General features: G+C 34.2%; 1 protein-coding gene across 1 annotated transcript in view; it reads left to right on the top strand.

Moving 5' to 3' along the window:
• The window catches only part of LOC124233810 (low-density lipoprotein receptor-related protein 1B-like), a 792861-nt gene that overhangs the window by 704844 nt on the left and 60148 nt on the right, over nt 1-27869 (top strand). Inside the window, exons 74-78 of the mRNA XM_046651030.1 lie at nt 3384-3500; nt 5194-5367; nt 7039-7164; nt 13184-13348; nt 24939-25100. Of these exons, the coding sequence (XP_046506986.1) occupies nt 3384-3500; nt 5194-5367; nt 7039-7164; nt 13184-13348; nt 24939-25100 (744 nt within the window). The remainder of the gene's footprint in view (nt 1-3383; nt 3501-5193; nt 5368-7038; nt 7165-13183; nt 13349-24938; nt 25101-27869) is intronic.

Genomic DNA, 27869 nt, shown 5'->3' with positions numbered 1-27869 from the left:
ATACTGTGTCAATTAAGGACACTTGCCAGTTTTCCCTCCAGTAGGAGGGTATGTAGGATTATATGAGTGTGAATACATACCATATTATTGGATATCTAGAAGCTTATTTATGTTGCCTTTAGCTCCTCTCAAATTGTGATAATTTCTGAGAGAATAAAGAAATACACACTGGCCCTGGCTCAGTCATAATTATTAGATTCATTCAGTAAATTCTTTATTCTTGGTCAACAAAAGATCTCTAATGAAATAAAATGGATAAGAACTTAAGGACTATTTTGCAATTCCTTGATGCATTTATTTTATTAACACATAAATAAGAGTGTGTGTGTCTGCGTGTGTGCATGTATATGAAAAAATATGATATGCAATATATAAGAAAAAATATAAACATATATGTGAAAAAATAACTTTAATGTAGTTTGGAATCTAAACTCTAAGTAGGCAACCTATCTCAAAAAATACTATTACCAATTTTTGAAAATGAATTTGACACAGTGATAAATATTTTCAGTTTTTTGGACCACTCTTATCACCTCTTAAATCAAGAATATGGTAGTGCACACTTGCTGGTTATTACTGCCTTACAAATCTTGGCTTTCCTTTAACACAAAATGTGTATAATATTTTTCTCTATTTCTGAAAACACAGTGATTTTAATTTATTGCTCTCTCCAAGTCTTATCTCTTAAATATCCCATTGGTACTATGGTCATTTCTCATAAGATTTTCTTTTACCATTTTCTTTTTCTTCTTTTTAGAACACAGTAGAAATAGGAGAACTAGTGGATCTTGCAAAATTTCAGAGTTCAGCAAAAGTGAAATTCAAAAATCCCTAGAATGTAATAGTAGTCTTGGTATTGTGGGAGATATTAAGAAAATGACTATACGATTGGCGTCATTATCATGCATTCCTAAAAATTAGTGAGCATGTTTCTCTATCTTTTATAAGCCTTCTAAACTGTGATTCCATTATGCTTGATGGCATTTTATTTTAAATTTTCTGTAATTATACTTACTTGGTTCCAAATATTCATCATTCTCAGTTCAGATAAGAATAACTTTCTCGGGAATTGATTTTTTTCTCCATTTTATTATTGTTTCTTTATTAAAGACAAAAAGGAGATATGATATATTAAAGCTAGAAATGAACTTCTTTCATATACACTTGATTCTCATCTCTATAACGAGAAAAGTTAGTTGATTCCTTTATTAACTTTTTAATTTAAAAGACTATCTCTTTTATTAAAAGGATTAAGGAAAAATCAAAATTATCGATTTGTGGATTTTTTGGAATTTAAATCCCACTCATCTAAAAGCTTTGTTATATAATTTTTATCTAGATGTAATTCCATCCAGTAGTTCAGTATGTGACCAGTACTGATAAAGATGGGTATGTCTTAGACAAGCCTAGACTAATAATGCAACATATGACACTTTTGAGAACTTTTTACTGCCACTGAATCTGCAAAAACAATATTGATAATTAAATTGAATTGCACACCCCTTGTTTTCTTCTAGTCTATGATTAACAAATTTAATATCCAAATGTAAAGATTAATTTTGTGGAGGATAGCTTTTTTTTTTAACCTACTTCTTTACTGTACTGCACTGGGAGAAAAGAAAGAAAAGTGTTTTCAATCCTTCTTAGACAACTGTTTTGAAATAGAATGGTGGCAACAGGAAACTGGATCATTTTTTGGTTCATGTCACCCATAATTATACATGAAGGAGCAAAAACATAACTCCCAATGTGACTCCAAATAGCAAATTAACCATTGAGCAGGAACTATTAAAACATGGACCACTTGTTTTAATCGTTAAGTCATTTCTCAGAGGCTGATTGAGCATAGTACATCATGTGTTATACGTGAAGAGCAATATTTATATTTAGTTTGATTATATTTGGGATAGATCTATGAATTTAACTGAAGAATTATTCCCAAATGATTTTTACCATGATATGTTTTCATTCTTATTGTAACATCTTGGTCCATCTACACAGGAACACAATTAGCATAAACTCAAAAAAATGCTTTTCATCTTTTCATTCGGTTGCCTTGTCATTGAGGTGTACCTCAGTTGTTTATTGACTGTTCTGATTGGGAAAGCTCTTTAGCATTCAGATGCCAAAGGTATTTTAATTGCATTGTACTATCAACCATGTAATATGTCATATCTAAAGACTGGCTATGTCACATAAATTAAATATCTGCAGCAGTGAAGATTTATTATAGAATTCATGTATCATGGATCTTACTCTTTTATGTTGAAGGAAGTTGACTGCAAATATTCTATGTGTTGATATTTTGCAACAAGATACTGGCTAGACTCCATTCACATGAAATAAAAAATAAGAAATTGAATAAATAGAAAAACATCATTTTTAACACATTATTTTGGCTTATTGTTATTCAGTAACAGATACTGATAGTAAAAATGGACAGCCTCCAAGCAAATTAGTGATTAGAGAAAAAAATTAGACTGAAGAGTTTAAGCACAACTAGAACCTTAGTTAAGGACTTTACTATTCATTCTTCTCTACTATAAACATCAATCTTTAGTCAATTTAAACTTCAGAATGCTCACAGATGTCTCACAACACTGTAGACCAACTCCAAATTGGTGAAAATATCTTACAATTAAGCCCATGAATGTTTTACATTCTGAGAAATGCTCCTTCATGAAGAGATTCACAATATAACTAATTAGACTGAATTATTTTAAATAATAGTTGGATAAGTGATTTAAGTGATGATAGTATACACAGAATTAATTCTGTGTATATTATAAAAATTAAAATATCATGGAAAAAATCTTTTATAAAATTGCCATAATTAAGAAACCACTAAGTGTGGAAAGGAAAGATATTTAAGATAGCTTTTCCTATGTGAAGTAAGATTTTTGCTACAGCTTATTATATAAATTTTATGTAATCCATACCCATGTGTTCAGATAAGGATTGAGTTGTTTCTTTTTTTCTGACTTCTATAGTACCATGATATAGACTGGGTAATTTCTGTGATGTCTGAAGAAAAATGTCAACCATAATTATACATTAGAAAGCAAAAACAGGGGCTGGCCCGGTGGCGCAGCACTTGTTTACACCTTCCGCTTCTTGGCAGCCTGGGGTTCACCGGTTCGGATCCCACCGTGGACATGGCATCACTTAGCAAAAAGCCATGCTGTGGTAGGCGCCCCACGTATAAAGTAGAGGAAGATGGGCATGGATGTTAGCTCAGGGTGAGTCTTCCTCGGCAAAAAGGGGAGGATTGGCAGTAGTTGGCTCAGGGCTAGTCTTCCTCAAAAAGAAAAAAGCAAAAGCAAAAACATAAGTTTAAATAATCTCAAATTTATTTCTGTTAATTATGTGTGTTGATTTTGCAGGTCTGGCTGTGGATCATTTTAGTGAGCGGATATACTGGGCTGACCTCGAGCTCTCCATTATTGGCAGTGTTCTCTATGATGGCTCTGATTCAGTAGTCTCTGTTAGCAGCAAACAAGGTTTGTGAAGTGCTTTTGCTTTTGCTTTTAATTATTACTGAGAGCATTAAATAATGGTATTTAAACATGAATATTTAATCTTTACATTCTGAATTTCTTCAAAGTCTTTTTCCTTTCAACTGTAACTCTTACTATTGTTTACTTACTACTAGGGTTACAAAGAGACCAGGCCAGAAGAACTTCCTGACTCTAGGATAAACACGGTCCATTGCTGCCCAGATTCAAAAATTATTCCTTCTGTTGCCTCTATGAATATTCCATTTTGAGCAGCACACTTCAAGTAGTTAAGATTAGTGCCTGTGAACACTAATTTTTATTTCAAATTGCATTGATAAGCAGGAAATGAGTTATTGTATATAGTAAAACATCATGGTAACAATGATTATTATGGGTAATTTATAAGGATATTCTCATCCAAGTGAAAAGTAGTAGGTCAAAATGGCAACTTACCTCTACCACCAGGGACTGCAAACTCAACTTGTGTTCTTCTTTTGTGGTATCTTTTTTTTCTCCCCCTCTGTCCCTACCTCCTATTTCTCACTCTATCGTTCTTCTGGCTCCCTTCTGTGCCTTAGACTTTCTTTGCCTGTCAACTCGCTTCTTTCTGTTGGATCTAATTTCTTTCCCTTCTCTTTTTCTTTCCCTTCCCTACCACAAGCCCTTTCCTAACTAACCACAAATTGTTCGTAATATGTATTTAATGTTTTGAAATTTACCTATTATATTTACTGAATACAGCTTTGCTTTCTGTTTTTTTTAACAAAGGCAGAGAAATTAAAAGAAAAATAATTAAGTTGAACATTTATTGAGCCTTTACCTAAAGTGTGTTTTTCGTATGATAACCCTAGATGGAAAAAAATTCCACATTCCTGTAATTGATTACAATGAAGTTAACTTGTCTCAGCTTAAGTGTATATTTTACTGTTTTAAGAAACAATGCTGAAAAATCTACAAGTTTAAAAAGCATTGTATATTTTACAACCTCTGGCTAATAAGTAAAATACAAATGTCATTTCCTTGTTATAGATTTCAGTACTACAAGTTAAATTATTCTTTTTATAAAATCTCTTAAAATAGTAGGCATTTCTTAAAATGTGATAAAATGATAGCCTCTATATGTTTAGCCAAATTAGTCATAGGCCTAATTACCATTTGCCAGTTTGTTTTCTTGATCTCATTTCTGAAACAGACAATAGTAATGTCAATTTTTTTTGGATTTTACTCTTTAAATCAACTTGTGATTGCATGATAAAATTGTCAGTCAGGCAATCCAATTTGATCATTAACATTATGCAGAAGACAAAATTGAGAATTTTGTGAATTGCCTATTTTTGTGCAGTGGATAAGTCTGGCCTGTAGGCTTCTCTTTTGTCTGCCAACCACACAGCAGAGATCCCTCCGCATATAATAAGCCCCCAGCAAATGCTATGTGGTTGTGATGATGATTAAAGTGATGCTGGAAATGTTTTTTATGTTCTGAGTGACATGTTTAGTATCTCACATTTTTCTACTACAAAGAAGTTAATTCTATCAACTTTACAGCTAATATTAAAAATATTCTGATTCCTGAAAGTTTTTAAAAAAAAAAAAAGTAAGAAGATGATTTTCCATTTAATCTTGGATAAACTCTATTCTTTCTAATTCTCCATATTTACACTGCAACTTTTATGACTCCATGTTTTAAAAATTCTAGGCTTGTTACATCCACATAGGATTGATGTCTTTGAAGATTATATATATGGAGCAGGACCTAAAAATGGTGTATTTCGAGTACAAAAATTTGGCCATGGTTCAGTAGAGTACCTAGCTTTAGATGTTGATAAAACAAAAGGTGTTTTGATATCTCATCGCTATAAACAACTGGACTGTAAGTATAATATTTTATAGAGTTGTATATATTGGTGAAGTTTCTTCCTTATGACTCTCAAAAGAAAGTCTTTTAAAATATCTTAACTATTTCAGTGTCTTAACATCAGTAAGTTACATAACTTTAATTTTGATATCACCAGACTTCTCAAATTACCAAAGCCAAGAAATAATGCAAAAATTTCCATTTCTGCCATAACATATGTGAAAATATCAGCATTCAGCTGTATTTTCTTGGAATTAGAATCGGCTTTTTATAAAAAATATGTTTCTTATTCCGGTCTTCTAAAATTCTTAATAAAACCTTGTGAGTCTATAGACAAACCATGCAAGTAAGAAAATTCATTAGTCATTTTGACCCAATTACAACATTAACATTGCATCCTTAAAAGTATCTGAGGAGAACTGTTCCCAAGAGTTGTATTTTTTCTGTTTATGATTTTTATCATCACACTCCCTCCTAAAAAGCAATAGGTAAATAATTGATGTAATTATCTTGAAAGATATGTTTCAAACACAACCATCCACAATATTGAAGAACAAAGTAAAAAAATGTGGCTGAAATTCTAATGATCTGTATTTATGTATGCATTCACCCTTCAAGAAACTGTTTAAGATTTACCTATAACTATGGTTTATGGCAAATAAAAAGATATTTTACCTCATTTGGTGCAATGATCTGCAAAGATAGCAATTGATGTTTATCCAAATCAGCTTTGGAAACAGGTTAAAACATCATATAGCACCCTAAAAATTTCCTGAAATTTTATCCAAGGTTTTGTTTCTCTTCACCAATGATCTGACATATGTGGTTCCAAGGTTAATATGAGGACACTCCCTCTCGTCCTCTAGTTCTGTTTGATTCTTCTTCACAGTCAAATATTGCCACCTTTATAAAAACTAAATAAACAAAATTCTGCCTTGCAAATAATAGGCATTTGAGAGGTGGTTCTTACAGAATGGAAGCCACTTTCATAGTCACCATTTCACTACCTAGGTGCCACTTCTGCTTTATTCTAATGACAAATTCTCTAGGGAGAGCCACGAAACAGCTATGACTACAGAGGATGCTAATTGGATAGAAATTTAGACAAAAAATATATATGGTTCACACTTACTTGTGCACACAAACTCCTACCTGATGAAAAGGAAACTATGTTAAACGTGGTATTTAGAACAAAAAAAGTCAGCTTTTGTTTATTTGTGTTTTGAACAGACAAATACAAATGGATTTTAAGCCTTTGTAAATAGCAGGGGGATGTTGTTTCTGTCTGTTAAACGGTCTTGAAACCAACTAAAATGAACATTAGATCTGTTGGCTCTATTTTTACACAGGCCCAAACAACATTTCCGTATCTCAGACCAACTCTTTTGTCAAAAATCGATTAGTCACAGGAAGAGTGACTAAATATGTGTTTGAATAATTTCTTCTCCCTTGTGGGAAATGTAAATTAGGGTAAATTTTCTATAAAGGATGGATATTGGGTAGTAATTTCTCTGCACGTATAAAGGAGAATGGTAACATTGAAACGAGATGCTCCCAGTGGAAATTGGATGTGATTTCTTTTTAGCATTGCTACTTTGTCATTCACCTTATTGAATTTTATGTTTTTGAAACCTATTGTATTATAGTTATGCATTTCTTTGTTTTCTTTTGTTTTGTTTTAATCAGTACCCAATCCATGCTTGGATTTAGCATGTGAATTCCTCTGTTTGCTGAATCCTTCTGGGGCCACCTGTGTGTGCCCAGAAGGAAAATATTTGATTAATGGCACCTGCAATGATGACAACCTGTTAGGTAGGTAAACTTCATGATTCTCTAAATAATGGAATAATTCGTATGATAAATTTTCACAACTACTGAAACTGAGCAGAACTAGCTACTCAATCATCAATTTAGTTACCTTGATATCATTGGTTCTTGAATGCCTGCATTAATTATTCTTTTCCCTGATGCGTCTCTATCAGTTCATGCTACATTTATGCACTGAGCGCTTACTATGCATTTGAGTTGATTAAGAACACACAGAAACAAGACATTTTTTATGTAGCTCTCGTATCAGTAAAGATAATATTTCTGAGGATGCCATTCTGCTATTAGTTTAAATCTAACCCCAGGATTGATTTATTCGTTCACCAAGTTATTTATGAATAACTCCTGGGTGCCAAATACTAATTTAAAAACTTAAGATTAATTAAGAAACTAAGTCTTAGTTTCCTGTGTGTAAAATTTGATGAACAATGAGTACTACTAATAATAATGATAAATATCTTGAGGGCTTATGAGCAAAGCATAACAGTGATTTAGAAACTAAGGACCAATTTAGAAACAAAACTGACAAGATTTCTTCACTCGTGGAGTTTATATTTTAGAAGCTAGTGGGTAGAACAAACAAAAAAATCAAAACATTATTTCAGATCCTGGTAAATATTAAGTAGCAAAAAATAAAACATGAACTAAAAGCAAAAAGTGTATGATAGCAAAGGGAAAGTAGAGATGTCTCTTGGCTATCCGGTAGGCTCACAATAAGTTCCCTCATATTTTAGACATTAGCCATAATGGAAAAAAATTGCTATTAATGATAAGAAAATCAGTACTTAGTAAATCTTATGTCACAGACAAAACCACAGTCTCTAAAATCCCTTGAGGCTATGACCTTTTCCAGTGAGATACACTCTAGGGTCTCTTCAAATCAGGGTTCCCTACCTCTTCTATTTCCCTCTGTTAGAATGGACTCCTCAGGGGCCGGCCAGGTGGCGCAGCGGTTAAGTTGGCACGCTCTGCTTCTCGGTGGCCTGGGGTTCACCAGTTTGGATACCGATTGTGGACATGGCACCACTTGGCACGCCATGCTGTGGTAGGCGTCCCACATATAAAGTAGAGGAAGATGGTCAGGGATGTTAGCTCAGGGCCAGGCTTCCTCAGCAAAAAAGAGGAGGACTGGCTGTACTTACCTTAGGGCTAATCTTCCTCAAAAAAAAAAAAAAAGAAAAAAAAAGAATGGACTCCTCACACAAACACTGAATATTACCCTCAGTCAGCATCTCCAACTTCATATCGTTTTCTCATTGTTCTCTGCTAGGGGTTACATCCAATCTGAGGACTTTTACCTTTTCCAAGACACTGTGTCTAAAACTACCTTAGCTCTTTCTTTTAATGTATATTCTTTAAGCATTGGCTGTACAAAGCTGAGGAGAGAATGCAAAGATGAAATGATAAATGACATAAACACCAATAAATAGATACTAATGTGGATAGTGATACAAGTCACAAAAGAGAGAGTTAAAACTATTATGGGGATCCAGATGATTATCCAATAATAAAATTGATTATAATTTCCTATAGAATAAGACCTTAGAACAAGGCCTACCAAGACAGATTGGATTTAGATAAGTGAGAATGAAGGAGCAGAACATTGAGACGGAAGAAACTGTCTGAAAAGGCATGAAACCTGGCATGTAAAGAAAGTAATGAGTCATTTATTTTAGTTATCATGTAGGATGTGTGAGGCGCTGTTGTGGGTGGAAAGGTTGGAAAGTTCTTAACAGAGAGCTAAATATGAATCATGATTGATATTTTGGATGCGTACTTATTGTAAGGAGATGCTGTCCCTGACACTGGGATGCACCCTTTCCCTTTACCAATTTTCTTCCCAGCCAGAGTAGCTGTGATCTCAATTGGGAGGGAAAATAAGAGAATTAAATGAACATTTTCAGATGTGCAGAGGTACATTTTTCACTCAATGTGCTGACGTGGTCATGTGGGTAAGCTATGTGTGGCCACATATTCTACTTAACCTCTCAGAAACAGATTCTCAAAAATGTTAGCAGGGGCCAGCCTGGTGGTGTAACAGTTGAGTTTGTGAACTCTGTTTCAGTGCCCATGTTTCACTGGTTTGGATCCCAGGCACGGACTTACACACCGCTTATGGATCGATGCTGTGGCAGGCATCCCACCTATAAACTGGAGGAAGATGGGCATGGAGGTTAGCTCAGGGCCAATCTTCCTAAAAAAAAAAAAAAAAGTCAACAAATCTTTCCCTGTAGAAGATGCGTAACATTTTCACTAGTTCCACACACACCCATCACCAGTGCTCTCACAGGTGCCTCCCGTGTACCATGTCTACTTATTCTGTTGCTTGGGTGGGAAAGACTGCTGGTAGGTAGGATTCTGCACAGAAGTGCTCTACTAACGTGACCAATGTGACTTTTTCATTGGCCCAGATGTTTTCAAGTGTTTATTTACGGTGAAGTTGCAGACAGTTTTTGTTGTTCTTCTTTTATAACTAGACATTGAAGTCTTTTCTTAGAGAAAAGAAGAAAAGGCATAACCCTCCTTTTTTCCTCTTTGCTTAGTGCTAATTATTTATCCAACAATCTAAACCAAACAAATACACAAGGAACACTGGGCCTGGGGTAGTGCTGAGGTGGAGCTTGGGATTAGGCCAAGATCTATCACTTAACTAAACATTACTTAATAAAGGTGTAACCCCAAAGTGAACCTAGGCATTCCACACTCTTAACCTTCACATGATACTCCCCATGCCTCCATATTACCCACAGTACCCATGTCCAGAGTCATTGGAAATACTAGAAATAACATACATAAAGTGCCTAGGACAATGCCTTGCAAAAAGTAAACACCCAGTACTCTAAGATGAATCTGTCATGAAGTAGATAAGAAAATGAAGCAAGTTTTTTGCTGTATTATTTCAACAAATTGTATAGTTTTATGTTTGAAGTGAGGAAGCATGTTTCTCTAAATACATCCTTATCCAAGATCGAAAACTTTTTTCAGAGATTTCAGTTTTACTATTTCAACCCTGCTTGAAAGGGATGATTACAGAAACGCCCTTAAAGTTCATTTTGTAATTTAAAAGAAAATCTTAAATTTAAATAATCAGAGTGTTAAAAATATTCCCACTGGCCTCTATGCATATGAGCCTTGATAATAGACAGCTTGGACCACTTCAGTTAGGAATGTAAATAAGTGGATATCAGAATTATTGATTGCTGTAGATAAATGCCAATTAATTTTTTCCTGACATTAACATTTGATATAGCCGAGTTTTTCAGCTCTTTATAATTACTTGCCTTTCTCTAGCTGCTATTGTTAAATGATGAGCACATTGAATATTTTTAATCTTCATGTATGAAATTTGAAATTCAAATGTTACTCATTCTTGGGGAAGTATTCACCTGCTCTTTCCTATAGTTGATTATAATTGCTGGATCTTGACTTCTGGGGGTGATTTAGTTATTGACAAAAGCAGCCTTCTTTTTCATTACAGAACTATTACAGCTGGATTTTGAAAGAATGTAAGTCCACTTCCATTTCATCAGGCAGTGTTATATTTTTGAATTTCTGCTGCCTAATGAGGCACATTATAGAAATGCACATGTTCTAACATGTAGAGATTTTTAATATCTATGTGGTTTACATAGAATATCTGCAGGTGAAAATGAGCCATCTCATAATAATCCTAACTGTGTTCATAATGCCTTAAATATTTATCTTCACTGTTCACATTCACAATTCCACTTAGGATATTTCATGCTGAATGAGTGAGAAATGTTTTAGTAAATTTTAAATTAAGAAAGCGTATTTCCATTCTCGATCTTTCTTGAGAATCTGACCTCTACATTTAACTCTTTGCTGGAGATTCCCACTTGCATTTACATAGCTGTCTCCAATTTAGTAAGTCCAAAACTAAATCAACTCTTCAGTTCCTCTTGCCCTTGTGTCAGAAGAATTCTCCTAAATTTTTCTTTGCCTTCCTTATACCTTCCAGTTACCTTTAGAATATATACATGTTTATCCATCCCACATTACTCTATGTTAGGCCATCATCTTATCTAGCCTGGATAATTTAAACAGAGTCCTAATAGTCTCCCTGCTTTCAGTTTAACTCCTGCCAGTGCAGTCATTCTCAGACTTTTTAGACTCTTCAAAGACTCAACATTGCTTTTGGGACAATGTCTAAAATCCAAGGATTCCTGTCTCCTTCAATTCACTTCTCTCTTCCAATTCCTTCCTTCACACTCTCCAATCCAGGTCCAGACACAGTGACTTTCATTCACTGCTAACCTTATGGCATTCACAGATGTTATTCCACATGAGCTGTATTCTCGGTGTACCTTATGGGCACTCAGTAAACAATGTGAAATAGGAATGTTCCTTGGTAATTTACCAAAGAACTGCCTCAATTTCCTGTTGAAATGTAACAATGCCGCTTGTAAATCCAGATCTCAGCTCTTTATCCTTCTACTATTCTAGATGTGGTAGATTTGGGCTGGAAGTCAATTTCTCATTTGTGTGTATATATGTATGGTATATACATATGCATTTAATATTTACAAAGTTTTATAATTTTAACTTTTTCTTTCAAATTTCTTATTTAATTAATATTCACAACAAATCTATGAATTAAGTTGTACAGCTGTCATTAAGGCCATTTTAAAGTAGAAGTAACTGAGGCTAGGATAGTTTAACTTGTACGCCTAGTACGTGGCAGAACTAGGACACAACACAACTCTATTTATATTGACTGTTATTTTCTTTATTTTATATATACATATATATATATATATGTAGTACCTCATGAGAGAGTCCTTCATATTACAAAAGCAAACTTTAGCAACACCAACCTGAAGTCTACCTACATGGTAAAGTATTGGAAACTTTGCTTCGCCACCAGGAAAGTGTCAGAGTTGTTTGGCGCTGTTGACAGTCTCTATTTATGACAGTGGATGTGATACTTAAATCATTGTGTCATTTGAAGCTACTAAGGCTCTTTAAGATACTCTTGTGATTATTGTAGTGATATATTCAAGCTTCTGCTGTATATGGGCCACTGTGTCTTGAATAAGGAATGTAAGCTGTCTTGGTTTTACCTTATTTTACTATAAAATAGGCACTACTTCAGTAGAAGGATATTCTAGACTAGAACGCCTCTTAAAATATTCTCAATCATTTTTGTTCCATTCAACACCATGTCCTGCTCTAAGTAAACTAGTGTTACTACTGGGGCAAGGCCATGTCAATATACATAGAAAAATAACACGGAAAATGATTCCAAACCAATCTTTATGATAAATCAGAGTCATCATATCATTAAAAATAATTTTGCTACCCCAAGGAATAACCATCCTTTCTTATTCTCAACAAAAATGTACTATGTAGAGAGAGTGTGCCTAATAATTTTACATGTGAAATTTTACATATGGAAATGTTTCTGACACTGTTCTATCACCATCTTCTACCAAATCTAAGTGAGTTTTAGTTTTGGATGTTTATATATGATTAATAAGGATGTACATCAAAGAGTATCTTTTTATTAAGTGTTTCCTATACTGTTAATTATATATATACACACACACTATGATATAGATGTTGTATTTGTACATAAATATCCCTTACATATTTCAGTTTGGTTTAATACCAGTCTTAAAAAATAGGCCATGTTTGCCCATATCATAAAGAAAATATATCAGTTGGAAATATTTTATTATTAGAAAGTTTCAGTTGATTTTATTGTTTAATGTTGTACAAATATAAGAAATGGCTAATAATGCTTTAAGCCTAAAGAAGAATAAAAGTTAATTCAGTGTTTGTATTCACCATTCAGCAATGGTTGAAACCTATTTCTCTGTTTTCAGATAGTATTTTATTTCTTTTACTTTTATATTAAGGGTATTTATTTTTGCAGTTTTATAAAAAAATAAATCCTAGTATTTCATTTTTCTTTATTTGAATTAGTTTTGTTTTACCATCCACTGAATGGCATGCTAATTTATACATTTCTTCTGATAACCAGATGATTCATGCAAACTGACTTGTGAAAATGGAGGAAGATGCATTTTAAATGAGAAGGGTGATTTGAGGTGTCACTGTTGGCCTAGTTATTCAGGAGAAAGATGTGAAGTCAACCACTGCAGCAACTACTGCCAAAATGGAGGAACTTGCACGCCATCAGTTCTGGGTAAATATTTGAGTATCAGTGTATATTCAAATCATTTGCATTTTCCTTGTATGTGAAAGATACAAAGAAAATACTTAATGTTATAAATACAATTCCTGGTATCGTAGTAAAGAATACATTAACACAAATTAATTTTAAGAATTAATTCAAGATAATCAATGGCATTTTTTCTAAATTAAGTATATCAAAGTTCAAGTCACAAAATTTAATGATAGTAATAATCATTATCATGCGTGAGTGTGCACCATGTGACAGGGCTCATAGCTTGTAGATATTCTGACTCTGGCTTAGAATGATTAACTAAAACCAGTTTTATAAGCCTTGTATGTTTGACTCCCAAAATCTGTTTTTTTAATTAAACAGTTTGCCTAATGCTAAAAATCATTCGTTATTGAAAATTAAGTTCATTTTAAATGTAAATATACTATGTTGATACATCTGATAACATTGTAATTCCCATCTAAAATCACAACTACTCCATTGGCATTGCAATGCATTATATAATATGCTTTGAAAATATCAGGTTATTACATGTTAGGATATACTTGAGATTCTTATTAACTTATGCAATAGCTATGTTTGCAAAAAGTGTTTTCTACAGTACATAAGTGAACATTGAAACATATTTTTCTGCTGACTTCTGTTAAACTTAATATATATCCCCATGGGAAAAAAATTAACTTCAATACATAATAAAACTATAATTTGCAAATTCCAATATTCAGTGCAAAGTACATTATGCAACTATTAGAGCGTAATCTACGCACATTTAATTGCACTACAATAAATGCAAATTTAGTTAGTCAAACGGAAAATCAATCCATATGATCTTCACATTGCCTCCATGGTTAATTTCTATCTCACTGGGCGTTCTCACGGCTTCCATTGCTTCTGCTGTTCTTTGAAGTCTTTAGCATAATGCTAACTGAAAGAGCCACGTGAAGAAGCATTTTCACTGGAGTTCAGAGGAACCAATCTGTTTCTGATTTGCATTCTAATAGCAAAAGCATTACTATTTCTTTGTTTGATATTTTCATGTCTACAAATATTTTGACTTATGATTAATTGATAATTAAGGTATTCTAAATACTTAACAGCATTCCAAAAAAATATTCAGCAGAAATAGAAAAGGCCTAGGAGTCTTACTCCGTATTTTCATTCTGCCTGAGGGAAGCTAGTCCACACAGTAAAATATATTCTATTGCCATAGGAGAAACTGTAGTCCTATTGGGACCTTCATTAAATATGCTAATGAGAATCCAAAGGATGTGCACTAAAAGAAAAAGACCTGTGATTATATTCTAGTAACACAGATACCATTTTCTTTAGGGAAGAAGCTTTTCTTATGCAAATAAGTTGTTTAGAGATTTTATTCCCTAATTGTTAACTTAATTTTCTCATTAAGATAATAAAAATCATTGGGTTGTAACCAGAAGATTTTCTTATATTTGTCTTTGGAAGTATTTAAGGCGACTGAAGAGTTTGGCACTCTAAACTATGACTATCTATTCAACCTGCAATGGATCCACAGAGACAAATCTCTATGAAACATTGAATTTGCTGCCCTGTTCATGGATCTTGAACTGTATATGGATACAGCACAACTTTTAATGTTTCATTCAAATCATTTGTCTAGACCTTGCTGCATTCTTAAACTCTATAATAGATCTACTTTATCTGTGCACCCAGATTATTAGATCTTGATTTACATAGATAATATGTTCAGAAAAAATTACATTTCAATTAGTAATATCAATTAGTCCTCATATGAATTCAACCTGAGATGTGGCCATGTAGTTTATTGTCTTATAACATCTAATAATTAATAATAATATAATATCCAATTAAGTCCTTTACAAAGCATTTTTCACTTTTAAAAATGTAGTTTTACAAAAACGTTGTTTGGTATTATAGACTGTAGAACCTCATTATCACCACACAAATGTTAATTTGTTAAACAAATCCCAGTGGGCAATTCATGGATTTATTCCTCGTTGGTTTACTTACAGTTAAGCCTTTTGGCAAATTCCTATGTGGACACTACGTAACTAGGGTTTGGGGCAGCCTTAATTAAAATTTATAAGTTTATGACAGTTGTAGAGAACTATAATAATTGAACAAAAGAAATGTCACCCGTTAATTAAAAGCACACATCTCAGAGTCATAATTAAAATTTTGCATGTGGGAATGAATTTTTCCTCATTCCTTAAGTTTTATCATAATGAAAACTAAGAATAAAATGTAAGAGCTTTATTCATACAGGAAGGTACTACAGAATAAAATAGTTTGACATTGATTCCATCAACAAGGGTCCATGTAAATTTCTATGACCTGCTCATAGGAGGGTAGATTTAAGAAAAAGTTTGCCTTGGACAAAATAATGGAAATGAGGGTAAAGCATAGAATTATTCAGTTGTTCTATTAATAAAAAGTAGAGAATAATTTATGAAAGACTCTTTTTGTAATGAATATCATATCATTAGGTTGTATATGTAAATAACTATATTTACAATTAGTCTTTACTTTTATGAATATTTATTCTCTAAGGTGTGAAGGTGTGTTCATACTGTTTGGTATTTTCCTTATTCTTATAAGTTTATTATTTAAAATTTTAATGTTTACATCAAAGTGAATCAGGGTTTTCTACGCTGTTGATTTAGAGAAATGGAGCAAGAGGACTTGTAAATTTGGGATAATATACCAAGCACTCTCACTCATGAAGTTTGAAGTTATGCAGAATGGAAGTCAAATTGTAATGTTGGAAGTTTGAAGATACATAAAAGCAGAACTGGTGGCGCTGGCCCTGTGGCCTAGTCGTTAAGTTCGGGATGCTCCACTTTGGTGGGCTTGGTTCAGTCCCCAGGCATGGACCTACACCACTCATTGGCAGCCATGCTGTGGCAGTGAACCACATACAAAATAGAGGAAGATTGACATAGGTGTTAGCCCAGAGCAAATCTTCCACAGCACAGAAAAAAAAAATATATATATATATACATAAAAGCAGAACTAGCTAGGTAAAGAGGTGACAGTACAGTTTTGTTAGTAGCCAATACATTTCTATTGAATTATTTATGAATATGACAAGAAGAAAGCAGAAGTTCTCATTGTAGCTCTCTTGGTCACCTCATCTGTGGACTTTGGTAGTGAAATGTTTTGTTCCCAGAAATGAAGGAGGAGGAAGAAGGCCTCTGTTGAGAAAAGAAAAAAATCAAAATCTCACTGCAATGGAAAGGGCCCTTATAGTAATAGGCAAGTAGATGGAAAGAGTTTTTCTTCTCATTCATTCAAGATCTTTCCGTACAGGCCACTGCCCCAAATATGATGGTAGATTTGCTGAGGGCACTTAAGCTAGGACTTTTGGACACCTCAAAACATCATGTAACTAATGACAAATATACTGATGTCTGTCAAGTCACATATGTACCTGGGATTTAAAGTACACAATCATCTAATTAGCATCTTGATAAAGGCTGAACACACATTTAAAATTGCCCATCTTTGCTTTTCTCTTACATTTTATTTAAATGAGGTATGTTTTTAATCTAAATTAATCTTGATGTCCTAGCTCCCTTAACATAGACGTTGATTATATTTAGGAAGTGCTAAAAGCTGGGTATTTGGTCTTACTTGCTTTTTAAGAATCCGAGAGAATATTAAATTGAAAATATAAAATTGAAGACATAAAATAATGAATACAGTTAAACAAATAAGGGGCATAGGAATAGATAGCTATGACAAATCAAGTAGAAAAACCCAGAAAGCGTAATGAGCAAATGACAGAAGACAAGGAAGAGGAAGTGGAGGAGTACCGTCAGATGCAGATGAACCCAGAAGAAAATGTTCATGGTACAAACCTTACAGCGTGCAACTTTGAAATATTCAGCAAGAATTTTAAAAAACTTCAATGTCCTTTGACTAAATAATGTCAACTTTAGAAATAATCCCAAGGATTGCATAATAATAAAAATCAAACATTTAAAGTAAAAATGTTCAATATAGTGTTATTTATAATATAAAACAGGAGACAAAAACCTGACTTCAAATAGTTAATACATAAAATATGGCATATCTAAAAGATGAATGTTGTATGGAAAACAAAACCACAACTGTAGAATCTATAACAATATAGAGAAATGTTTACATTGTTTTATAAAGTGAAAAAGGACAAGATATAAAACCACTTATATAATATGAGCTCAGTACGGAAAAAATACGCATGTAAAAGGTCTATATCAGGAAATAGATCCTTTTTTATACTTCTGCATTTTCCAAATATTCCCCAAAATATGCATGTATTACTGTTATAATTGGAAATTAAATAATGATAATAATTATTATTAGAAATGAAAATAACAATTATTATTATTGGGATCATGTTAATGTATATTGGACTGCTTACTAATGTCAGACACTGTTCTCAGCTCTCAAATCTTCACAACAAACCTATGAGAGAATGAAAGTAATATTCTCACTAATTCTGCTGCTGGCTTCATGAATCACAGTTACTAGTTCATTGGGACCATATGGTGAGAGCAAGACTAAACTATTCATTCTTATGGCTCTCTAGGCTAATGTCAGAAGGCTTGAGTGAGTTTACTTGTATTCACAGAAAAGACAAAATGTTTCAGTCTCATTTCCACAATGCTGGCCGAAAATGAACTTTCCAGAAGTAGAAATAGATTGTGACCTATAATTTGAAACATGTCAGAATATAATAAGTAGTACCTGGCATGGAGCTAGAAAAAGCCCAGTTTTTCCTTTTCTTTGTCAGCCTTTGCTAAATAATTCTTAGTAATCTGAGATACTTAAGACAACTGACAGCTGTAGTCAACTTGCTAAAATTATTTATAAACGGGCACTCACTTTCAGTCCACGAAAACATTACCTTAAGTGGAAAGGTAGAATGTCAAAATTCTTTATCAAAAGAACCAGCAATTTCTTTAAACACTCAAAACTTTTATTACTTGATTGTAAGAAGTGAAGACAGATTTCACAAAGGAGAGTAGTTTGGGGGTAAGAGGTCAAGAGATAAACTTTCTGATTGCGATCTAGTAACTACCCGAATGATGCTATAGTGATTTGTCTCTCAGCTTATTTTTATTCTATACAAAGGAACAACAATATGACTTCAGTCCAAAGAGTAAAGATGTTGTGAATAAGGAGTCTGTAACTTTTAGATACTGTTTTCATAGAAAAATATTAAATGTAAACATTTGGAAATATGTTCTGCAGTTTAAATATCAATTAAATGCTGTTACTTAGACTCAATGTGTTTATTAGACTATTTGAAATAAACAATGACCGTATACACAGAGGATTAGTTGGGTATAAAACACTATAACCAGGGACAAAAATTTATGGGCACCAGACTGACTCAACTAGCATCAAGTTAAACAGTGTAAGCAGCATGGTTCACATAGACAAATGAATATGAATTCAAATAAATGGCTTAAAAAGAGAACCAACTAATGATGTTCACTAGCAGGTATCTACCCTTCAGAAATAACGAGCACATTCACCATCTCATAGGAAGTTCACATGTGATTGCTGTTAGCAGCATTCCTTCATGGCATTCAACCATAGTTCAACATACTTTCAAGCATTGTGTTTATATAGAAAAAAGGGTCATAATTTATTTGTCCAATATTGATCAGAGAAGTTATTTCACCTCTAAAGTCACACAATATTGATTAAATCGTACTGATGAGTAGTATTTTTATAATCAGCTTAAAAACTGTTTGTTAAATAAATCTTGCTTGAAAGACAGACACTTACTAGTATTACATCAAGTTATTGAAAAATGCCAGCAAAATACACCTTTATAATACTCAAATGAAAATATATGCTTTTGAGAAAACATGTTGATTATTACTTGACTAAAAGCTATCCAGCAAATTTTACCCTAAAATTATTAGCAAGTAGGTTGTGATTGCTGTATTGAATATATATTCAATAACTATAATATTTTGGAAATTTTGCAAACATAATTATTGCTATCTTTATTATAGTGATAACTACATTTTGAATGCTTAATAAATGTCAAAGAACCTTGGTAAATTCCTTAGATACATTATCTTACTTAATTTTAACCACTCTATGATGTTTACATTGTGGCATTTTTCAGATATGAACTAGAGTGGTTAATAAAACTAAAACCTGAGAACCTAGATTATTCCAAAGTCAGTGCTCTAAGGCATTACCTATTATCACTGAAAATCAGCAGCACCCTCTGCTCATATCAGAGAAATCACTGACTGTGACTATATAACTAAAGGCGACCTATAGTTAAATAGGTCCATTTACCTAGAGGTAAACTGTAACCAAATTATATAAATTTAATGCTCATTTAACAGAGACTGATGATAAATCATTATGTTATCCATAAACTTACCTATTCATATAATAAAAAAGATTGCATTTGAAAATATGCTATTTTGAACCAATATATATGAATTGGCTATGGGTCCAGAAGAGTAAATACGGGGAAAATATGTGCATCAGGATTTCATATGGAGTTCTTAACAAAGGCATATGTACTCAGTCGAGTTTACATAATAACTTAAGTTGATAATTTGTTTAATAATAATACTAATAGTAATAATAATATCAGTACTGCTACTCATACTAATAAATTTACCAATTATTGAGTCCTTGCTATGTGGCAGCCATTGTGCCATGTATCTCACCAGCACCTGGTAGGCATCACTATCACCATTTTACAGAATGAGATGCAGAAGGTGATCCAGCAAGGAAATCTAAGTTTTCCAAAGCCACACAATAAATAAACATCTAACAAGATCACATTCCTGGGTATGCCTGATACAGAAAACAAATAATTTAACTTTGCACCAAATTTATTTAGTTCCTATTAGATATTTTTATGAAATATTTAGAATCAACCATTTTTACTGAAACTATGGTTTTGGTATGTAAGGGCCATCGTACGAACAATGAAATTTAAAGAATTCTATGAGATTCTGAGTCATTCCCATTGTTTTCTTTTGAGCAATAAAATCTTTAGTTTTTTCAATGAATGTTCCTTAATATTTATTATTGATTATGGATAGTTAGTGATTTTAGTTATGTCTTCACCATATTTGACATTAGCTATTATTGGTTATCCAGTTAAATTTCAACAGTTTATTATTAATTTACTTTGTTGTATAAACATTTGCTGGAATACTACAGAAGATTTGTGCAGCCAGTCTCCTTTTATCTATGAACAGAAGCAGTATAAATAAATAAAGCTCCATTCATTGTATGCTTACTTCCAGCAAGGCACTTTGTTGACATACAGCATGGAACTTGAATACGGAGTAGACCTAGCACTGGGAGAACCTATGGTCTACTGATGTCATGTGTGCCACTGAGGACAATGTTTATTAGAAGAATTTTCCCTCTTGGAGTGTCATGGGAGGAGTTGAACCTACTGAGCAGCCAGAGATATCCCCACTGGGACATACAAAAAGAAGTGAAAATGAAGGTCTGAAGATTAGGGAGAAGAATGCCCCCAGAGTGAGAAAATTAGGACAGAGGCATTCAGATGAGAGATAATTCCTGAAGCCATGAAATTGGGTAATATCTGAAATAAGTTTGGAAGAAACTGTTTCAACAGACAAAGAGAAAACATAAAGGCAATTGTAAAAGAAAAGTCAGAAAAAAGATAGGGAAATCAACAATACTAGTGTCTTAGAAGCCAAGTGGAGATAGAGTTATCAAGTGTAGATGTTAATAAACATAAAATGAGGAGAAAACTTGGGGAGGAGGATGATTGAGAAGAAATCAGTGGATTTTGGGATTAAGAGATTAGAGGTAAGCTTTGCAGGAATACATGAGCATGCAGTAAGGACAACACCACACATTAATGTCTCCATTCTTAAACCTTTCTTACCACCAGGGGATCAGAATTGATTTATATGAGCAATACATACATATTGAGGGATCCAGCCCCTCTTTTGAGAGAACAAACGGAAGTAACAGATTGAGACACATTATTTTGTATATTAAAAAAAAAACCCTGTAAACCCAATGAAGGATTGGAATGTGACTTTATGATGGGAGATTTTGGTTTGTCATATATTGGTAGAATTGGAAGCAGTAAATATACATTTCTTTTGAAAAAGCTCAAGCTGTACCAAAATTTGAACTTACACATTAGATGGACTTGGCAAATTTTAGGTTTGCCTTTTTATTTTCGTTTGTGTTATGTGTCTGCATGTTTTCTTTTTAAAAGGTAGGACTAAGTGTGTTTAGAAGGTAAAGAAGAGAGAAAGACCCATCTGTCGAAGTCTAAAAATGGTGGAGTCTGATAGTAAAGTTGGAGTATTCTTGCTCTATCCCATCACAGCCATACAAGCAAATTCAAATTTTATTTTAAGCAAATAATGGAGATAAAATGTGTAATTTAAGAAAATTTTCAGAATGATAATTCCAGAATGTTAAAGTGCCTTTGTACACACAGTCGCAGAGTAAATCATACCTGCAAATGGTGAATCTCACTTAGTAGGAATAGTCATAATAATTGGAGCTAAAACATAAGTGCCTGCTTTCGATGTGCCTGGTACAGTTAGAAATGCTTTGCACATATTATCTCATTTGCTCTAGGTGATTCTGCACAATAACTCCATGAGGTCAGTACTGTTATGATCCCCATTTTACACATGAGGAAATAAGCAGAGAGGTGCTGTTTGCCCACAGTCTCACAACCAGTAATTGGCACAGATAGTCCATGAATCCAGGCAGTCTGACAACCTCTTAAAGTCTGAGCTGAGAGCACTATGGAAACTAGACTGATTAGAGCAGCAAACTTTCCTCCCCCTCTCTCCTCAGGTCAGTTGACACCCTTTCTGATTCCGCTTCCGCTGTAGGCTGTGAGCTCTCCAGCTCCCTGGATGCATCACTGCTGTCAATCTAGACCTTGGTCATCGTAACAGGGCTGTTTCCCTTTCAAATGTCAAAATTAGAGTCAGCTACGCCAAAAAATCTTTATAAATGAATTTAATGTAACTTGTAGGGTGCACCCAGAGAGGGTCTTGAAAATATTAGCTGGAATCCGTTATAAAATTCTGCAGCAGATGGTTCATTTCCCATCAACAAACAAAAGATCTGCTGTATCACCACACTTTCAAGTTAGATAATATTCCCATGAATATGAAAATTTCTACTCGTCAAGAAGAAATCTGCTCTTCAAAGGAGGAGAAAGAAGAGCTTTTTGAAAATAATTCAGGCAGAATCTGAATGATGTGAGGCATATGCCAGCTGAGGGACAATCTGGTCACTCTGCCCTAGTTTCAAAACAGCTGCAGATAAGATGAAAGCACAGTGTCATTTCTCGGATTGACTGGGACAGAGGAATTTTCAAGTGCCTTAGTGTGCTGTGTTTGTTTCTTTCAAACTTCTATCGTTACTTTTTTTCACTCATTTAAGAAAAAAAATGGGAAAGTAAAGTAGAAAAACATGTCTACAGTGCTTAAATCCTATCGTCATAGGGCACTTTTTCTGATTGGTCTAATGCGTGTTGATTTCTCCTCTGCTTTCTCTGCTGTTTGTCTTACATCTCCTCGTGTGATTTGTGTTCCTGTTTATATGTTCTGTTTCTCTGTAAGTCGTTCACTGATTCTTGTTGATGAAGAGCAATTCTTTTGTTCAGGGCTTTTGTTTTCCTTAGTGACTGTGTTGCAACAATTATCTGTCCTTTTCATCTTCTATCACTATTTATTCCCTCGTTTGTGTCTTTATTTCTCACTCCTTATTGTTCCAGTGAAGATATTTTGTCTGTATGTAAGCAACAACTAGAGAATTCAGTACTGTTAGAAGAAAAATATTTACCTAAAAGTTTTAAAAGTCATTTTCTGGCAATGGAAACATGAGGTTACTCAGCTTTAATGTATATAAAATTCACCTTCTTTCTCAATCTATTAATAAGCGTTTATCTGCCATACAACTGGTAACATTTATAAATCAGTTTTAAAGCAATGCTACTCAGCATAAAAATGTATATAATTTTCTTCATTGAGAAGCGATAGCTTTTAACATTTTTAAGTATCTAGAGCCCTTTCAAAATAAAATAAATAGGGGACGGCCCGGTAGTGTAATGGTTAAGTGTCTACTCTGCTTCGGCAGCCCAGGGTTTGCCAGTTTGGATCCTGGGCAGGGACCCATACACCGCTTGTCAAACCGTGCTGTGGCAGCATCCCACATACAAAATAGAGAAAGATTGGCACAGATTGGCTGAGGGCCAATATTCCTCACCAAAATAAATGAGTAAATAAATGAATAAATAAAATGGTGGGGCTTCGATTTGTTCATTTCTTGGAAATGCAGGCCAGGTGCATTTTATCCACTTAAGAATGCTTTTCCCAGAAAGAAATGTAGAATTGTCCTTCAATGTAGAATTTATGGTAGTAGAGAAGACTTATATCAATTTCCCACTTCAAGTCTGGTGAGCCTTTCATCCATGCATTTTTCTGACCGCTCTAATTATGCTTCATGTCTACGAAGGCAAGAGAGGAGCTGGTTGGACATTCTCTGATGCTAGTCAACTGAATGCCATTTTCTGAATCCTAGTGAATTGAGATCTACAACAATTTCCTTCTTATTCTCTTTAATGTTTTTTCTTTACATTTTTACAACTTCTAAACCTCACTCTGTCCCCATTACCAAAGAGGGCCATTGATTCTGTGTTCTTTTTCTTTACCTCTCCTGCAGAGCTAGTTCTAAACTCCATTTTCTACTCAGTCCCTGACAGTCCAGGCAGTTAGAGAGACTCATTCCTGATAGAACAGTTAACATGCTGTGCTCAAAACACCTTAAAGGATTGTTTACCTTTCATTGTGATGTTAGCTCCTGCAGAGCAAATAGAGAACACTGTACAAAGATGATCCATGAGATTTGCTATCATGTGCTCTTAATATTAGACTTCTAAATCATCTTACTAGACTACAAGTGACAGTTGTTTACCATGAATAAAAATATCAAAATGAAATAAAATAGGACTTAGTAAGTGCTTATATACTAAACTCAGTATGTGTATTTAAAACAAATAAAATAACTAATGTTTATAAATCTTATTATAGATGACAGGCCCACTTTAAACTTATTAAAATATTAATTTATAATAAATTAAGCTTTGCGTAGATTCAGCAGTGGTTGGTACATGATGATTGAACATTAGAAAATATGATTGTCTCTATATTCTATTCTAATGGTCACCACAAATCTACCTTAACACATATGAGTAGAGCAAAAATAATCAAAAAAAGCAAAATGAACATGAAAAGAGAAGTACAAAGAATAACACAAGCACTTGAAAGCATAAAAATGGACGTCTGCATGTATGGTTATTCATAAAATGAGCTCTGGTTATGTTACCTGATATAAACCTGAGTTATCTTCTAATCTAGGCTTCATTGGAACATGGGGAACCTGAGATCCAAAGAGGTCGTGTTACTGCCTAAGTCACTGATTAACTACTGGACAGATCTTGACCAGAATCTTGGCTTCCTGATTCTTATCTAGTGAGGATTCCATGAAAACAAACAATTGCAGTCAAATAATTTCCTTTTTATTACCTATTTTTTCCCAACAGGGAGACCCACCTGCAGCTGTGCACTGGGGTTCACTGGACCAAACTGTGGTAAGACAGTCTGTGAGAATTTTTGTCAAAATGGAGGGACCTGCAGTGTGACTGCTGGGAACCAGCCTTACTGCCACTGCCAGCCTGAACATACTGGAGACAGATGTCAGTACTGTAAGTGAAAGCAACATCCACAGGATAGTCTGACAGCATGCTTTGATGTTGACATTGAGTAATTTTCTTATGACTTATATCTATATTCCCTCTTTTTTCTCAATTTCAGTCACTCCATATTTTTCAGGTTCACTCCTTCTGTCACCCCAACTCCAACAATTCTTACATTGTCCTACATCCTTCTCTTAATTTAAAGATTCTATGTTTTCTCGTTCTCTAGCTTAGATTCCATGGTCCATAAATATAATTATTCCCTGAATACACCCACGGCTCCCTTGCTCCTTCCGCCTTTTTATTGAACTTTCCTAGAAAACCATAAGCATGGTTGAATCCAATTCTCCATCTGTCCTCAACTGGTGCCCCAGTGCTGAATGCAACTGAAAGGAACACACATAGTCGTATAGACTGGTCTCACTTGAGTTTTTCATCACTAATCTCAAATGTGCACCAGCTATGGCTTCTAGTGTATTTCATTAATACATTGGCTCTTCTAGATGTCTATATCATATCTTCTCCTTTCTCCTCAAACCTCCGATACCTGCTCCCTGAATTGATTCTCAGCTGAGGAACTTGCTTCTATTTTACTGATAAAAATATAAGCTGTCTAAAGAGAAGTGCCACCAGCTCCCACCACCACATCCCTCAAATGACTTTATCCTGTATCCATATACTTTGTCTTCTGTCTTATGACTGCGAATCCCATGCCACATCTAATGCTATGCTATCCACTCATACATTAGATCTGTCTGAGATACTCATGGACACATCTCTTACAACTGCCCCCTCTTTCTCCTGCTTTATCAGTATTTTCCTCTCTAGCTAATCCTTTCTTTACAAACCTTGCCTTGTGCCCACATCCCTTTCTAGCTACAACATTATTTCCCTGCTCGCTTTTTTTAACAGTAGCATTGCTCTAAAGAGTTGTTATACTCTGCAATTACTTTCTTCCTATTTTTCTTTTGACCCTACATCTTCACTATTCTGCTGGAACATCTTCTATCAAAGTCAAGTGAATTCGTTTCTTTTAGTGTCCTCCATGTTGCCATATCCAATGGCCAATTCTCAACGCCTATTTTACCCCTACAGTCAGAAGTTAATCACTCCCTCCTTAAAACACCTCAGTCACTTGTCTTTATGTTTACCACTCTCTTTTTTTTTATTCTCATTTTACTGGCTGCTTCTTCCCAGGGTCCTTTGCTGGTTCCTCATTTTTCTGACCTTTAAACATTAGAGTAACTGGTGACTTCATCCTTGTATCTCTTTTCTTCTTTAAAACACTCCTTAAGCCTGTGATTCTTATACAACTCCACATTAGAATGACCTTAACAGCTTTTATAAAATACAACAACATTTTCTAAACATTACCTCCAAAGATTCCGATTCTGTTAGCCTGAAATGGGGCATCTGTATTAGTTAAAATTTTCTGGATGTTTCACATGTGTGAACAAGATTGGAACCCACTGCCTAGGTGATTTCAACTAATTGCATGGTTTTAAGCATCCAAACGCAAATTATTTCAAATTTATATTTCCTGATGAACCTATCTCCTGAATTTCAGATTTTTATGCCTAGTTATCTATTTGACAGCTTGCCTTGGCTCTAAATTAACCTGATTTTCTCCCTCAAAAATTCCTCTACCTTAGTCTTTCCTATCTCTGTAAAGGGAAACACTCACTGTTTAGGCCCCCAAATCTTGTAGTCATTCTTGACTCCTTCTTCCTTTCACATCCCACCTTCATTCTCACTTTTACCTTTAAAATATACTCAGAATCTGAACACTTCTTGCTACTTTCATTCTTATTACCTTCTTCCAAGCTATCAGCATCTCTTACCTGAGTTGTTCCTAGCTGCTGCTCTCTGCACCTCTGTATCTATTCTCAAAAGACCAACCATACTTTGTTTTATCTATATAAAAAATGGATTTCCATCTCAATCACATTTACAGAGGTTTTTTTTACCTCTGGGCTCTCCTGTAATTACTTCTTTTTTTGTATTAGTTCTATTTATTCATTTAATCTGACTAATGAACTAAGGTATTGCTTTTATTCTCATTTTACAGAGGGGGCTACTGAAGAGGGATAAAGAACCTCTTGAAGATCACACAGTTAGTAGCTAGAAGAGTGGGATTCAAACCCAGGCAATCCAACTCCAGGGCCCACACCCTTAAAAGTTACTTAACATTTTGGTCCCCTGATACTTCCATATCGTTGAGGACCTCGTGGGGAGTGGCATAGGTCTCTGGTCATTGTGGGAAGTGCATGGAACCACATGGAATCAAGCTTTATGCACTGACTTACTTAAGAATCAAGAATAATAGTAAATATTTTGCTTCTGATGTTACATCGGGGGCCACTTTTGCTGCAGCAAAGAGACAGATTCATTTTCAAATTAGTGCTTCCTTTTCTAAGTGTACGTTCTCTTCATATTAGGACAGCCTCTTCTTGATCTGTATAGATGCCACTACTCTAAGCCAATGCCCTTTTTCACGTTGCTTGCCCAACTTACCTCTTAAATGCTATGTATCACAGGCCAACAGTTTATTTGGCAAATACAGTACCATTATATGCATGTATCCCCACTCACACATTGCTCACATCTCATTGCTCTCTCATTTCCCTCTTCTCAACATCATAGTATTCCAGCACAACTTCCATCTACTAGCTCATGGAGTTTTTTTCTCTTTTGCTCCATCATTCTCACACACAACTGATTTCCAAGCAAACTGCGGATAATGCCAACTACTATCCCACATAACGAAGACTCTCATTA

Source organism: Equus quagga, unplaced genomic scaffold (genome assembly GCF_021613505.1).
Source record: "Equus quagga isolate Etosha38 unplaced genomic scaffold, UCLA_HA_Equagga_1.0 251_RagTag, whole genome shotgun sequence".
Classification (NCBI taxonomy): Eukaryota; Metazoa; Chordata; class Mammalia; order Perissodactyla; family Equidae; genus Equus; species Equus quagga.
Note: the sequence above shows the minus strand (reverse complement) of the source record. Positions and strands in the feature narration are given on the sequence as shown.